Here is a 17,113-nt window from a genome sequence, read left to right on the forward strand (position 1 = left end):
CAAAAAAAAATCTGGACCCCTTTCGATTTTCATGAAATTTGGCACAAACATGGACTCTATCAAGAAACTTTCTCACACCAAAATTTGGCTCATTTCATTGATCTCCCTTTAAGTTATGACCACTAAAAGTTTCTGTTGAAAATTTCATTTTACTTACATGTCTTCAATAAAATGACCATAACTTTGCTTGTGATTGATGTAGGCACTTCTGGTTTATATTTTTGAAATGCTTATTAAATGCTCGTTCAGGTGATATATAAAGTTTTATAATTGCTCAAAAGAAAAGGTCAAACCACAAAAATGTAGCTTTTTCCTTTGATCTTAATTTTCAAAAATACATATTCTCTAATTAAATTTATTTTTGGTTTACATGTTAGAATTCAACTACAAACAAATTGCCCTGTAGAGGGATCAGCTAGAAGAAGTTACCTTGTAGAGAGTTCAGCTACAAAGAAACCGCCATGTAGAGAGTTCAGCCTCAAACAAATCACTGTGTAGAGAATTCAACTACAAACAAATCACCCTGTAGAAGGATCAGCTAGAAGAGGTCACCTTGTAGAGAGTTCAGCTACAAAGAAACCATCATGTAGAGAGTTCAGCTACAAAGAAACCACCATGTAGAGAGTTTAGCTGCAAACAAATCACCTGTAGAGAGTTCAGCTAGAAACAAATCACCCTGTAGAGAGATCAGCTAGAAGAATTCACCTTGTAGAGAGTTTAGCTACAAAGAAACCATCGTGTAGAGAGTTCAGCTAAAACGAAACCACCATGTAGAGAGTTTAGCTGCAAACAAATAACCTGTAGAGAGTTCAGCTAGAAACAAATCACCCTGTAGAGAGATCAGCTAGAAGAGGTCAACTTGTAGAGAGTTCAGCTACAAAGAAACCATCATGTAGAGAGTTCAGCTGCAAACAAATCACCCTGTAGAGGGTTCAGCTACAAAAAGATCACGCTGTAGAGAGTTCAGCTAGAAGAAGTCACCTTGTAGAGAGTTCAGCTACAAAGAAACCATCATGTAGACTCTGAGAGTTAAGCTGCAAACAAATCACTTTGTAGAGAGTTCAGCTAGAAGAAGTCACCTTGTAGAGAGTTCAGCTACAAAGACACCATCGTGTAAAGAGTTCAGCTACAAAGAAACCACCATGTAGAGAGTTTAGCTGCAAACAAATCACCTGTAGAGAGTTCATATAGAAACAAATCACCCTGTAGAGAGATCAGCTAGAAGAGGTCACCTTATAGATAGTTCAGCTACATCTCAAGTCACCCAGTAGAGAAATCAGCTGCAAAATAATATCCTGTGGGGAATAATGGGCATGTAATAAATATATGTATATAATTTGTATAATTACTAATAAAATCAAAAATAATTGAAGTATTAAAAATCTTATTTAAGTTCTTTTCTTCTTCCTGTGGTAAAGAAAAAAACACATGGGTTAAAAAACCCCAAAGCCAGCCATTGGCCGGCTTTGCAGTATACAAATACAAAAAGAAGTGATATCTAATCAAAAACAGCCAAGCTGTAATAAAAGGTGTGGCCCCCAAAAAGGCCATGGTGAAAAAAGATGTGAAATCCAAGGTGGCGGCCAAGAAATGGCTGTGATGGTAGGTTAATGGTAAAAATTTTAATAACGACAATTCAGGTGAATTTTGTGCCGCTTGGTCTAGGCATCAAATTCACCTGAATTGTCGTTATTAAAATTTTTTCCATTAACCTACCATCACATCTATTTCTTGGCCGCCACCTCGGATTTCACATCTTTTTTCACCATGGCCTTTTTGGGGGCCGCACCTTTTTTTTACAGCTTGGCTGTTTTTGATTATATATTTATAGCTGAACTCTCTACAGGGTGACTTGCTTATAGCTGAACTGTCTACAATATTAACTCGTTGCTGCTGAACTCCCTATAGCATAACTTGCAATGTAATAGAAATCTATAATGGAGTAAGTCATGAACTAGCTGAATGCTCTATTAGAGTGACTGTTCTATTAGAGTACCTCGAATTCGCATTTGCTACACGGAGTTAGCTTTGGAATCATAAGTCAGTGGTTTGTACACAAATTGTTCTGTACTACTGCAAGAACTTTCTACGATGACTATTCCAGCTACATACTCATTTTCAGCTCACTGCTCTAAGCGATTTGCCTAGTAGGCCTGAAAATCATTGGTATTTCTATTCACGAATCTTGATTGCACAATTGTTACACACCTTTGGTTTCGTGTCATATCTCCATCATCTTTATTTCGATTGCTTTCAAACCACCAAAAGGAACTCCTACAATGGTTGATCTATCCACAAAACAATTTTCAATTTATTCCATGAAGCGGTTTATCCTGTAGGCTTGACAACAACTCGATCTTATTTTACACAAATAATTGGTCATAAATCCTCAACCGTTCATCCAATTTACACCACATTTGATACTAGGATTCGCCTTTGGACTCTTTTTCTCTGCACCAAATTTTAAGGTGATCGGAGTATGCGTTTGCATTTTATACCAGTTTCTGCAAGTGTGCAACAACACGAAGAAGAAAAAAACTGAAACCTTGGCTGCTTGTATCTTGGACATGGCTTGAGTGATTTCCTTCACATTTGGAATGTGGACTCCCCTAGCTGGCGGGCAACTCTGCAGTAAATTTGGTTCCAATCAGAAAAGGTATCATCAAGATCCAAAAGTGTGAATATGACATTTTCTTTTTACCTATCAATATACCCACAGTGTGGCGTGCCGGCTCCTTGGGCCACGCAACATACTATCGTGTGTCTTGATTACACTTGAGGTGAACAGGCATTGTTGTCTTCACCAAACTTTGTGGGCAGTTTGGTGCATAAGGTGCCCATTTTGTGATCATGTGATCTTGATATTTGTGATGAATCTAATGGTCTTGGTGTCGAAGCACAATAGAGATATGGCTGATCAAACCACTGGGTGTTATGGTGGATGATTGGGAAGTGCTTTTTATTAGACACAATGGCAACACAGATATTCTTTGAACAATGCAATGCTTGGTACTGTTTTAAAAAAAATTGTTAGAATTTGGACTGAAGAAAGGTACATGCTACCTTTGGGCTCTGTTCAGCACCATAATTAACTTGTACAGTAGATCTAATTGTTTGGTCAGCACAGCAAAGTGGAATTTTTTTCTTTTCTATTATTTAGAGAGGTGTCAATACTCTTATAGTGGGCCCAGAAGAGCATAGTACAGAACCTTCACTCTGAAACACTCTGTGCAGATTTAAGCACCCCTCTCTCTTTATTGGGTAAAGGTGGATGGGCCTTGGACATAACCCACTCAGAATCACAAATCAGGTTCCCTGTAATAAATCGCTGCAAACCAGGACTACCTGGTCAAACAAGCTAGAAAATAAACTATATCCTTTCTTTAGTGTCATTCATTTGCAATGCCCTATAAAACTAAAACAGTAATAAAAAGTTGATAGATGGCAAAGGAGGTTTTCCCAATCATCCAGGCTTGCTTATTATCTGGTGTTGCCACTTGGCTAGAACAAAGATCCTGGTTCTCAATGTTGTTACAGCAGGATATTCCAAACAGCAGTAGTAGCTACAGTGTATGTGGCTCTTTATTGTCCATTTTGACACTAGATTCATAAGCTGCTTAAGGATACGTATAATAGTACACATGTACAACTTTACACTACTTCCTTTCTAGTACATTTTTAAGCAACTACTACAAACTAGGATGCATGCAATGGACAACATACATCTGGCTTTTATACACTCCAAAATAGTGGAAAACAAATTTATTCACCTTATGTATGTGAACTAATTTTAGAAAGCTGTTGATGTACACACATTTATCAAAATTCGTTTCATTGGTTCTTTGTTGTCTACAGGGACAGAGGAATGGATTGGCTAAGTTTCAGCTCCATTAGTTAAGCATTGTGGGAAATACAGCAGACGACACCTGAACAAGCGAATAAATCAATATGTACAGAAGACATCAAGAAAATAGTCAACAGGTGCTTACATAAATGATCACAACTTACTGATACAACATCATGCAGAAATAAATCTTTGCTCATTCTATTCACCATGAATTTGTGAATCCACCAAGGTATAGTTATTGCCAAAGGTATTCTTCTGTAATCAAGAAGGAAGGTGAATCCATTGAAGATAATGAATCATCATAGACTCTTTCGTCACCACAATGTAAACAAACATCTGTAATTCAGATACCCACCTGTGTATGGAGATGAAACAAGGATTGTTGAACTCCCTATAAACAGGGGAAAATGATCATGCCCAGGATTTATCCACTGGAGTCGCAATTCACCAACCAGCTAGCCGATAAAAACTTCTGTATTTTTTCTGGAGCTTGCATTTTTATCCATTGTTTTTAAATGCGTTTATCACAAAAGTACTATTGTGTGTAGATCAATGGTTTTCTAAAATCAGGTCACATATATTAAATACATATTTATAACAATATGACATACAAGGAAAGAGTTGTGGTATTGCTTGGGTGGAAAGCCATCTTCTGGAAAAAGATGCCTTTCTGTGGTGGTATAGCACCCAAGCATCTTTGTGCAGTTGCTCTCATACCATTTGAGCTATCCTGCATAAACAGTTGAGCTATCAAGCTTCATGCTGGCATGGTTAATGATCAACAGAGAAGTTGCCTGTTAGGTTACTTCCGGTCAGACAGAGCCCTTGTACACCTACTAATTACAACCACAGTGGTGGGAATTCAAGCACTGTATGGTACTGAAGAAAGAAGAGTGGATGGCAGCACTGAAATGAATACCAATTTTAACTATTCGAATACGTAGTTGTGAACAAAACGATTGATCATTTGATTATTATTTAATTAATATTAATTACTTGACTAACCTTTGACATGTCCAGGGAGGTGCAGCACTGGTCGCTCTTCACCACCGACCAACTGTTGTTGGTAGTGGTGGTTTTGGTATGTGTACCTGGTCCCGGTTGCTGGGTTTGATTTAAAGAATTTTCTGTCCTAAGATTTCTTTTTGGGATCAATTGCCTACCGGGTCTTATATTTTTATTTTCCAGATGTGCTGATGCTTGGACAGGGAAGGACTTTGGTGCCCAGAGGCATTCTACGCACCAAAGGCCTTCCTTTAAGCCATGATTGGGTCTAAATACTAAAACAACCATCCTAGAGACCAGGTACTATCACATTCCCTCTATCAGGAATGGAGATGCTGCGAATGCAGCTAGAGCTTGTAAAAAGCTCTGTTTTTCAGAATGGCGAGACCAGCATTGGCACTGGGCGGCCGAATGCTGATCTGGATTCTGAGAAGTGTGGAAGAGGCAGCATTTGCTAAGAAGCAGTGTGCTACACTCTTCGCAATGAGGGGCTGACACTGACCAGCTGTGGCAGAGCTGCGTGTCAAGACTCCTGTTGGGGGAGGTGGCATTGACTCATGAGGGGGGTCACATGCCAGGCAATCCCGTTCTTGTATCACATCTGTTGGGGGAGGTGACATTGACTCATGAGAGTCGCATGCCAGGCGCTCTCTTGCTTGAATTACATCTGTTGGGGGAGGTGGCATTGACCCTTGGAAGTCACATGCCAGGCACTCCCTGCCTGCAGTGAGCAAAGGAGTGCATCGTGTGTATCAGTCGCTGTAACAACAACAAAAAAAATACAGTATGCAATATTGGCTAATAACTGCAACAGCTTTGGCATGGCAGAGCTGTGGAAGTTCTGGTATTGGTCCGTGATACAGTCTCCTGCCAGGCACTCCCTTGCATTTGGCATCGCTGCTTGGTAATGGCCCATGATAGTCTCCAGGCTATACTACCACTTAGCATTGGCAGTATAATAGGTTCACCTGCAGGGAGCTAATGAGTACATCAATGCACAAGTATGATAGCATCATATGATGACAATACAACAGAGGCGCAGTACTGGCTAGTTGTATCACCACTAGTGTGCCTGCTCGAAGGAGTGCTACCACTGAAGCGATTAATAGAGGGTGGAGTGCAATGTATATGTATATATATGTGTGTGCTATACCCTGTATGTGGATCAACCACGTACATTTTTATTGGAATTTATTGTTTTAGGCATGATGTTGCTGTGAAAACTGGTATTTGTGCATAAGAGGGATGGGATGGGAGGGTAACACTTGTCTAATAACTAACGCCACGTGCTACTGCGCATGTGCTAGGATTCTTATTAGTGCATCGTTATTCTTATTAATGTCTCGTGTCTAAGAGTGAATGCTCGAGGCCGCCATCAAGTTCAACATTAACTTTGTTTAAAGGTATTTTAAACTACATTTAATATTAATTACTTGACTAACCTTTGACATGTCCAGGGAGGTGCAGCACTGGTCGCTCTTCACCACCGACCAACTGTTGTTGGTAGTGGTGGTTTTGGTATGTGTACCTGGTCCCGGTTGCTGGGTTTGATTTAAAGAATTTTCTGTCCTAAGATTTCTTTTTGGGATCAATTGCCTACCGGGTCTTATATTTTTATTTTCCAGATGTGCTGATGCTTGGACAGGGAAGGACTTTGGTGCCCAGAGGCATTCTACGCACCAAAGGCCTTCCTTTAAGCCATAGAAAGGTGAGCCCCCCCCCCCCCACCAGGCACACAGGTGGGTGGGGGGAGAGACCTTTCACCCAAGTATCTAGATTATGTGTTTTGGAGATACCGGCTGTTTGGGAACAGCACTTATGGCAGGTGTGCATGCTAACAAATTGTGTAGGTCAACCGTTATAGCGTGAAACCACTTTGCGGTAGTGTCAAGACAAGCACGGTAGCAACATGAAGTGACTGTACAACACTATCAATATGACATATGCAGTACTAGTAGACAGTCCTTAGTACATATAAATACACCAATTACATGCTGAGGTTGTCAAAAAGGAGTCAGTGATGACCAGCTGCGATGATCTTGGACATATTTGCTACCTCACTGGGAGGAGGTCTGATATACCTTTTAAATGCGTTGCTTTTCCAGCGGCCAAGAATTTGTATGTGAGAGTCTGGCAGTTTGGCTAGAGACGCAGACGTTGCTGCCCCAATCCGAAGGCTATGTGAGTTATAGCGGCGCTTATCGAGTTTGAGGCTGACCATCAGGGACTGGAGGCCTGCACGAAACATGGCTCCCGTCCAGCCATTTCCTTCTTCAGTGATGAAGAGTGGGCCTGGTTGTTCACTCCTTCTGCCGAGGTATGAAATCATTGCTTTTATTGGACATACCAAGCTATCTGTGGCACCCATGTGCACCTTGGCACCCATGTGCACCTTGGCACCCTGCCTGAATGGGTCTGTTTTGGATTCTTTGAGGGACAGTTGCAGGAGACGGGGTTTCTTCCTGTTGTCAACTGCAATATCCTTGAGAGATAGGTGTCGTGATGGATCATAGGAGCCTTCTGTAGGAATTGTAAACTCGCTGACTCTTAAGAACCCAAAAAAGGCAAGACAGCACATAGCCCAGAGTGTGGTATTATAATAGGAAGGAGATTTCTTTGATAGGAGGGCTTTTATGTTATAGAGCATCTGGATGGTAATCGGCAGTCGGGTTTTTCCTGAGTGCATGCCTGCTTGGCGCTTTTTGATTCCCCTTAAGATGAGATGGAGCCTAGGAGTGATTTGGCGGTTGAAGTGGTTATGAAGCCCCTTGCATACATGCATGTGTCTAACTGCTGATAGATACACCTTGATAGTTCCCTGCGAGATGTTGGAGGTAGCTAGGTGCAATATGAACAGAGTTAGGGTGCACTCGGATGTTGGGATTGGGTGAATCCTTGCCATTTTTCAGAAGTTAACATATCGTCTTCGTCCAGCCGTGTAGGTGTTTCTGCTGGATTTGGCCAGTCCATGATGTAGTAGCTTTTGGGCTTTGTTCAGTAGATTGTTGAGGTGAGTACTCCTTGGTAGGTCTACAAATGGAATTTAAGTATGTATGTGTGGCCTTGTTTGCAAGTGTCTATTGGGATTTTGTAACAAAAATGGCAAATAAATTATCAACTAAGTTAATCATATAGCAATTACAATGAACAGCATAAATCAATTACACTGAACAACAAGTGTGTGGTCAATTATGTTGTAGCATTGTTTTATGTGAGCTCATTATGTATGTGGTTTTTTATTTCTTGCAGGTGGAGACCCTTGCAGTGTATTGATGGTTCGCTTGAAGTGACGAAGAAAGGAGGGAGAAGTCCAGTCTTGTCTCCGGGGTGATATGAGCTTCAACAGTGACATTAGGATTGATGCAGGGGAGCGGCAGGTGTGAGGGTGCAGCTTTAAGAATTCTGTTGATCTGTTTCTGGATAACTGGTCTGCGGCAGTATTCGACGTGCCTGGAATATGGCAAGCTGAAATCTTTATATCAAAATGAGCTGAGAAGAACCAGAGACAGCGTAAGAGGTGCATGACCATTATTTCCTTTGAGGATCTTTTGGTAATGGAGTCAACAACACTGCTGTTGTCACAGTGGAATTCCACTCTGCTGCCTGATAGTAGTGGTCCCTAAATAGCGCAGCTTAAAACAATTGGTGCTAACTCCTTTGCCATTACGGTATGTCGATTTGTGCCTAGTCTTTTTACCATGCTAGTTGCAGCCACTGAGATCCAAATACTGCTCCACAGCCCCAGGACCCTGATGTGTCTGAGGCAATTATATAGTCTGGAGTGGAGCCGTTGATAAAACTGAGCCCGTTCCAATGTGTGATGAAGAGGTGCCACCACTAAGATCTGCACGGAAGCCGCTTGTGAGACGCGTAAAGTGAGATAATTTTTGAGGCGAGCTGCTAGTCTGTACATTCTGGACACAAAGGTCCTTCCTGGTGTTACCACCTTAGTGGCATGCTGCAGCAAGCCTACCAGGGATAAGATATCCCTTTTGTTGTTTTTCTGCGAGATAGCCAAACTGAAACTTGGTTCTGGATTCTTGAGAGTTTTTCATCAGGTAGGCGGGCCAGCATGAGTTGAGTATCCAGAGAGATTCCCAAAAAGGTTAGAGATTGGGAAGGGCCTTCAACCTTCTCTAGGGCAAGAAGTATTCCTAACAAGGAGCAAGTATCTTTAATCCTCAGAAGATTACTAGCACACGAAGGGGAATCCTGTGGACCAATAGTAAGGAAATCATCCAGATAGTGCAGGACTGGTGTCACCATCTGTTGCTCCAGGACCCAAGACAGTAGGTCGGCCAGAACGTTGAACAACTTGGGGGCAGACCTAAGCCCGAAGGGTAGGCAAGTATCAACAAAGATCTGCTTCTTCCATCTCATAGACAAAAGGTGGCGATCGGCTGGGTGAACTGGAAGGAGGCGGAATGCACTTTTGATGTCAATTTTGGCTAGCAGTGCTCCACGGCCTGTGCACTTAATTTGGTCAATAGCTGAGTCCACTGTGATGTACTTCAGCGAACACAGTTTCTTAGGGATCCCTGCATTGATGCTGCCACTGGTCGGATGGGAGAGGTCAACAATCAGCCTCCACTTGTTTGGTTGGTGATGCTTGGGGATGACCCCAAACTTGCTAACATGTGCTTGTGGGACCGAAGACTTTTGGAATGGGCCAGCAACACGACCAAGTGCAATCTCTTCGGTTAGGTAGTTCTCTACTGTGTCAGGTGTTGAAGAGCACAACTCAGGTTTTGCTTGACGGATTTCAATGGAGTCAAGATTGGTTGTGCTGCCTGTCCTTCTGCCTATATGGACACTGGGAGGCCTTGTGATTCTTGTCTTGGGCTCTGGGATTATGAACACATCGGTAGCAAGTATGCTTGAAGCGGCAGGGCGACCGAGAGCATCCATTAGGATTTTTGTTCCAGTCCAGGCAAATTGGTTGGTATTGATATTGGCGTTGTGACCGTTGGGAAGGTTAGAAGCATAGGGGGTGGAGCCTGCCTGCTGACGACTCTGAATAGCCCTTTCTGGGAAAGTCGTATTCCAGAGTATAACATCTATAACAGACCATAGAGCATTCTGAGAGGCCAATGCTTTTAGGCGAAAGCGACGATCATAAATAACCCACTTGCCTTCACGACAGTCCATTGATGCCCCAATTATTAGGCTCTGGTATCCTAGGAGGTCAGCAATTCTCTTGGGTTTATGGTAGGAAATAATTGCCATATATACTGCAAAGCACTGGATCCAATCAATTATATCTGTCACTGTAGGAAGTCGCTTGCATGATGCGACCTGCCCTTCATTAATGTTGAGGTCAGCTGAGTCCAGGTGGCTTGGCAGAAGTTCTGCCATCTCAACAAACAATCCATCCTCCACGCGCTTCATCAGTCTGGATGGGATGGGAGGGAGGCCATTACTTATTAACACTAGTGGGCATGACTTCTCCGAAGGGGATGTATCATCTGAATCATGGCTGTCAATGCTAAGGAGATCATCGGAATCTGGATGGACTTCCAACTGCCGGATATGAGGGAGTTCACAGCCATCAGTGGACTTGTCTGCAGAACAGGACACAAGAGACAATGAGAAGGGTGGAGTGGGGATTGAACAATGTCTGATTTTTTAACATTATATGGCCTGCATTAAGTAAACATAGTAAGAGGCTTAGGCATGGTATTATGAGATACCCCTTGAATGAGGCTAGAGCATGGTGCATACTACAATTGGAAGGCTTTTTTTTTTTTTTTTTTTTTGGAGGAACAGTAAGAGGCTTAGGCATGGCGTATTAAGGATGGCTATTAACTGAAGGCTAGAACATGGTGCGGGCTACATAAAGTATGGTGTACATATAAAGCATAGGCTTGTGCATAGTGCGCCTTACAAGAAGCCTTTACATGGTGCGCGTTATAAAGAAGGCTTTGCATAGTGCACTTTATTATTTTGTAAAACGAAACATTACACGGACATAACACGCACTACTACATAACTTACCAAAATCCTCGTGGTCGGCGTCTCCTTCGTTGGAACTGTCGTCCGTCTCAGGAGTAGGCGTTGTGCGAGTAACGCGACGACGGGTTGCTTGGCTAGGCTGGTCTGTGTTCTTCTGCTTGTGACGACTTGCTCTCTTCTGGCGTGTAGAGGAACTTGGGATGGCCTCCCTCCGCAGACTGTGGCATGCCCCTGACCACTGCCGACACGATGTCCGGAATGTCAGCAGTTGTTAAGAGACGCGTCTTTGATCTCTTCTCTCGTCGGGCTCCGGGACTTTCAGCTTGTCTTCCCCGCTTCGTTCCTGCCTTAGCGGAAGATTCGGTGGCGGGCGAGACAGCGGATGATCTAGTTTTAACAGGAGGCTTCTTAGGCGGGGATTTCTTCTTCTGCTGAGCGTTTTTTCCTGTTCCATTCTTTACGGACGATTTTAATTTCTTTCCTACTACCTTCGTAGGCATCTTGATAACAATTGATAACACTTGTCTAACAACTAACGCCACGTGCTACTACTGAATAAAGTGCACAAAGTGCTAACAATTATTCGAATAGTGTGTTAACGAATCAAATAGTGTTATACCGACTGCATAGTCAAATAACCGAAAAATCATTTCAGCACTAGTGGATGGTTTGTATGTATACAGGTGAGTAAAGTAAATTAAAGTATCTTAGCACAGTAGGGATATAACACTTCTTATTGTTTTATTATTGAGCACTACTCAAGCTTACTTCATAATAGTTTATCAATGTGCTGTGGTCCCTACTCTAGTTAAAAATTCCAATTTTTGATTACTTGTTTGTTAACTTTTCTATTATTATGATCGATAAACTCACACATACTGCAGTAAAGAAAGAAATGATGTCGCACTCCCCAGCTGTCAATTATCATCTGAAAAGCATCACAAATCAAAAACTGTTTGAAAAGCAACTCTGCAATCAAAGTAGTTACTATGAAATATACTATTATGAAGGGAAGTCATCACATGCTACTGCCAAATCAACATCTTTCGTTGTCAGCAAAGATGAATGGGACACAAGGAGGACACTGGTAAGCACATAAAGAATGCATTGTACATACTGCAGTATGCCAAAATGCATGTGTCTGTATGTCAAACAGTGAAAAAGTCAGGCCAGTAGCCTTAGCCATTATCAAATTATACTTGTCTTAAGGCATCAGTCAGTCAGTCAATAGAAAATTCCATTAAATAAACTTTCAAAAAAATTCATAGCAAGTTATTAAAAGCATTTCGGGTGGATCTGAAGCTTGTTTGGGCTTAGTTTTATCTAACCAATACTGCTTCATTGTTGTCAGGGAAAAGTGAGGTTGGTTTTTAGGTGATGTTTCTTCATGGGCCACACCCAAACTTTTGTGTTCCCTACTATACAGCACTATCGTATTGTATGATAGGAAATTAATGGGAATAATGTAGTGGTGATGACGTCTTCACAATAAAGTTGACAGTTATAAAGTAATGGGAGTTTATATAAGTTTTGTATTACTATCCAATATATTGGATATTAGAGTTAATTCATTTGATAAGTACGTGTGTGAAAGTAGTACACAGAAGTACGTAAATTCCATAATTATTCACATCCTATCAAATTTGTGCATGTAACCATAAGCAGTATATACAAATGTAAACTCACCATTAACAGTCAGTACTCCAGAACTAGTGTCACTAGATACTACATTAGTAGCATTACATGTGTAGGTACCCACATCAGATGACTGTACATTATTGATTCTTAAGGAACTTTGACTAGATCCTGTAGATATCACACTATACTTCAGTGTATTAGTCACATCCACTGGAACATTATTAAAGTACCAACTGATGGTAGGAACTGGTTCACTAGTAGCTCGACAAGTAAAGACAGCTGTGTCTCCTTCATTTTCTGTGTCATTCAATACTTGCAAAATAATTGTTGGAGCATCTGTCACATATACATAACATTAGCAATATAGAATAGATCTAATAGAATTTACATTGTGATACAACATCACTTATGTATCAGTGTTTGGTAAAATTTAATGGTTAATGGGTTAAATATAATGATTAAAATGCTATGAGGTTTCAAAACACAAAAACTAGGTCAAATATTGTGTGTATATTTATATAAATCGGAATTATTATTTGTGACCCAACACAATCAACTTTCTTCACTACATAAACACAACACAATCGACACAACACTGTGCAAAAACCCAACACAATTATTCATTGTTCGATTTCCTGTTTATTAAATATTCATAATCTACTTAGCCAAGTGTATGCTCCGGAAAAGTTTCAGCCTCGAGAGTTACAGCCCTACAAAGTAGCAAAAATATTTGTAGAGCAAGTATATGGAAAATAAACTATAGGCACTTACTAAAAATTTATTGGTTGTAACTTACAATAGGGTAATCAACTACTGGGTAAGTTTTTCACTGTAACAACTTTCTTCACTACATACAATGGAAAAATAAGTACAGAAAAAATATTGATCGTATACTATTCTTTTGATGTGACATAATAAATGCCTATATAATGTACATATCCTTTAGTCTAGTCTACTGTAATGAAACAAAGCATTTTAAACTCCTTGTGAGTAGGTGAATAAGATGATATCCAGGTTTTTGTTTTTAGGCCCTTACTTCACTGAGAACAGTGTTTATAAAAAAAATTACAGAATATTTTTTAATACACAAGTATTTCACTCATAATTAAATTGTATTCAATACTTTATACTGTAAATTTAGGATTCTACTATTGTGTCAGGTTTTTGCAAATCTGGTAACATTTATAGTACTGTATTTTAGCTACTGTAGTTTACAGACATACACAATCATGCTATCATACATACTTCACACACAACCACTTACACATCACAGTGATGGTAGTGTCACTCTGTACACTATTCACCACATTAGTTACCACACAACAGTACACTCCAGTGTCCACTCGTACAACGCTCAGGATAGTAAGGTCACTAGTAACCTGGAATACTTCATTACTACCATCAGTTATCATCACAGGTGAGCTGGTGTCACTGATAGTATATTTGCTATCATTCATAATACTATCACCTTGTCCAGTCCAACTAACTGTTGGTACTGGTACACCAGTTGCTGTACAAGTGATAGTTGTACTAGTGTCTCCTTCTGTAGCACTGGCCATGTCTGGGGTATTAACAGTAGGTTGAACTGTACAAATAAAAACAAGTACAATATACTACATGAGGTTTTAGCTAATAAGATTTTACCATATACAATAGACTGCAGAAAAAAAGTTAACGTTTCGTAATTTTAATTACGCTGTAGTAGCGTAATTACAAAGCGTAATTACGAATTATGCTCTATTGGTAACTATGAGTATATTGTATATATGGCTGGTGAAAAACTACTTTTTTGCATAATTACAGATTACGGTCAAAATGTAATTACAGTACAAACATGGTAATTACTTAGTAATCACACCGTAATTACAATTACGAAACGTAAACTTTATTTTGCAACCTACTGTATGTGACCGAATTTGACAAAACAAGGCTTCCACACACAACCAATTTTCTGACTTTAACCAGCTGTAACTTGACTACTCAACAAGCTTTTGGCCTAAACTTTTCACAACACCCTTCCATAGCATAGTACAATACCAGGTCAAAATTTGAAACTAATGGCATACTCCTACATTGAGGTATGGTACTTCAAAGTTATAAAACTGGATGTGTGTGGAAGCCTTGTTTTGTCAAATTTGGTCACATATACACAACTAACACTGAATGGATTTTTCCTAATCATTAATTCTTTGATGTGAATTATGCTTTGATGCATCATTGAATGGCAAATCCATTAGTGTAGGACAAAATGGGCTAGAAGTAAGCAATCTTGTTTAAAGTACAGCTGTATGTATGTATGGAGTTTGAGTGTTTATCATGAGGGTTAGTTTTACAACATATCATTTCACATGCTTATGCAGAGGAGTGTTACATATATTAAAATTTTACTCTTTGTTTTACCATAATTAAAATAACATAATAATGATCTAATCCAAAACAGCCTAGCTATAAAAAAAGAGTGCGGCCCCCAAAAAAGGCTATGGTGAAAAAAGATGTGAAATCCAAGGTGGCGGCCAAGAAATGGCTGTGATGGTAGGTTAATGGTAAAAATTTTAATAACGACAATTCAGGTGAATTTTTGTGCCACTTGGTCTTGGCACAAAATTCACCTGAATTGTCATTATTAAATTTTTATCATTAACCTACCATCACAGCCATTTCTTGGCTGCCACCTTGGATTTCACATCTTTTTTCACCATAGCCTTTTTGAGGGTGCACGCTTTTTTTACAGCTTGGCTGTTTTGGATTAGATTTCATTTCTTTTTGTATTTGTATACCCCAAAGCCGGCCTATGGCCAGCTTTGGGACTTTTTTAACCTATCTTTTTTTCTTTTCCACAGGAAGAAGAAAAGATGAAGTGGATGTACTTTAAATATTTTATCAGTAAATGTACAAATTATATATATATATATATATATATATATATAATACATAAATCTCCATGGTGTAACTGAATACTCTGCAAGGTGACTTCTTCTTGATGCTCTCTCTACAGGGTGAATTGTTTGTAGCTGAATTCTGTACAGGTCGGGTAGTTGGAAAAGGCGGATACAGCCAGACGTGGACACGGACGCGGACATTTTCAAAAAGCACTTTTACATTTATGTAACAGTTATTTTTCATACCTAATGCTGTTTTTACAGCAGTCTTTGCTTCTAGACCCAAGCGTCGATCCTTTCATAGCGCTTATCCATTTATAAACGCACGTGCGAAGGACTAGACCAGCACTCTACAGAGCTCTCAACCTGTCAGTTACCTTAGAGTGATGACTGAATTTAAAATGAGTGAGAAATAAGTATGTAGAAGTGAGACATGCTGGTGAATATCCGACAGTGTACAAAACATACTTAGCTAAGGGGTCTGGTGGCCACGTACCCTGGGAAAATTTTGTAAAATAGACTATACAGTTTTGAGAGCATCTTAAAATATTATTATTAATGTAGCTAAGTGATAAAGCAGTAAAAACAACTCACTTGCATGGTACAACTATACTATTTAGCTACATTATGTAACATAGTCTATAGAGTTATTGTTTGCTACTGTGAGCTTTATTGTATTCAATACACAAAGAAAACACCATAGCAGTGCACAAAGGCCACTGTGAAAGGGGAGTAACTTGTACTGAGCTAACCAGATATTACAAGTAAACAACCACTGTGAATAATATTGAAGCCTTAGAGATAAAAATTAAATTTGCTGCTCCATTATGAACAGCATCACAGTGCAGCTGCACGTGTATTTGCATGTGACACAAGCGAGCCGGCGCTGTTCACTACGAAATCTCAAGTACGAAAGTATACGGCTCGCTGTCACGGGGGTACAAAGATTGTAACGGGCTCGGATTGTAAGTTAATAGAGACTACATTATAAAGCTAGACAGCCTGTTTCTGAAAAATGCGTGAGGTGTTTGCAAAACTATGCGTGAGTTGCAAAATCAAGAGTGAGATTGGAGTCAAATGCATGTGTCTCACGCACAATGCGTGAGAGTTGAGAGCTCTGACTCCACAGCATGCCAAAGACCATAATGGTGTTGTACACATGTTCTAAAGTCTAATAAAGAGTTTTATAGTTGTAGAGATTAGCTTGTATCCCCCATGCAACTTAGCTTAGCAGGCCAAATCCACAATCTTACGCCTTTTAGTATAAGGCGCAGGCGCTTATACCGAGTGTTGAGGATTTCAAGGACTTGGATTAAGTTGGGACATGCTAGATTAATCTCTGTGACTCTGAATTAGATTTCTAGAGCACGTATACAACACTATAATGGTTTTTAGAGTGCTAGTCTATCCTTCGCACGTGCACTTATAAATGGATTAGCGCTATGAAAAGATCGACGCCTGGGTCTGGAGGCGAAGACTGCTGTAAAAACAGCGTTAGGTATGAAAAATAACTGTTATATAAATGTAAAAGTCCTTTTTGAAAATGTCTGTGTCCGTGTCCGTGTCCGCGTCCGACCGTACCCGCCTTTTCCAACTACCCGTACAGGTGATTTGTTTGCAGCTGAGCTCTTTACAGAATGGTTTCTTTGAAGCTGAACTCTCTACAAGGTAACTTCTTCTAACTGATCTTTCTACAGGGCAATTTGTTTGTGGCTGAATTTCCTACAGGGTGATTTTTTGCAGCTGAACTCTCTACATGGTGGTTTCTTTGTAGCTGAACTCTCTACAAGGT

At 40.2% G+C, this 17,113-nt stretch overlaps 1 protein-coding gene across 1 annotated transcript in view; it reads right to left on the minus strand.

Annotated features, from left to right (window-relative positions):
• The window catches only part of LOC136255282 (hemicentin-1-like), a 182,945-nt gene that overhangs the window by 29,515 nt on the left and 136,317 nt on the right, over positions 1-17,113 (minus strand). Inside the window, exons 8-9 of the mRNA XM_066048008.1 lie at positions 13,707-14,027; positions 12,491-12,778 (exon numbers count right to left, since the gene is read on the minus strand). Coding sequence (XP_065904080.1) covers positions 12,491-12,778; positions 13,707-14,027 — 609 coding nt within the window. The remainder of the gene's footprint in view (positions 1-12,490; positions 12,779-13,706; positions 14,028-17,113) is intronic.

This window comes from Dysidea avara, chromosome 5 (assembly GCF_963678975.1).
Source record: "Dysidea avara chromosome 5, odDysAvar1.4, whole genome shotgun sequence".
NCBI lineage: Eukaryota > Metazoa > Porifera > Demospongiae > Dictyoceratida > Dysideidae > Dysidea > Dysidea avara.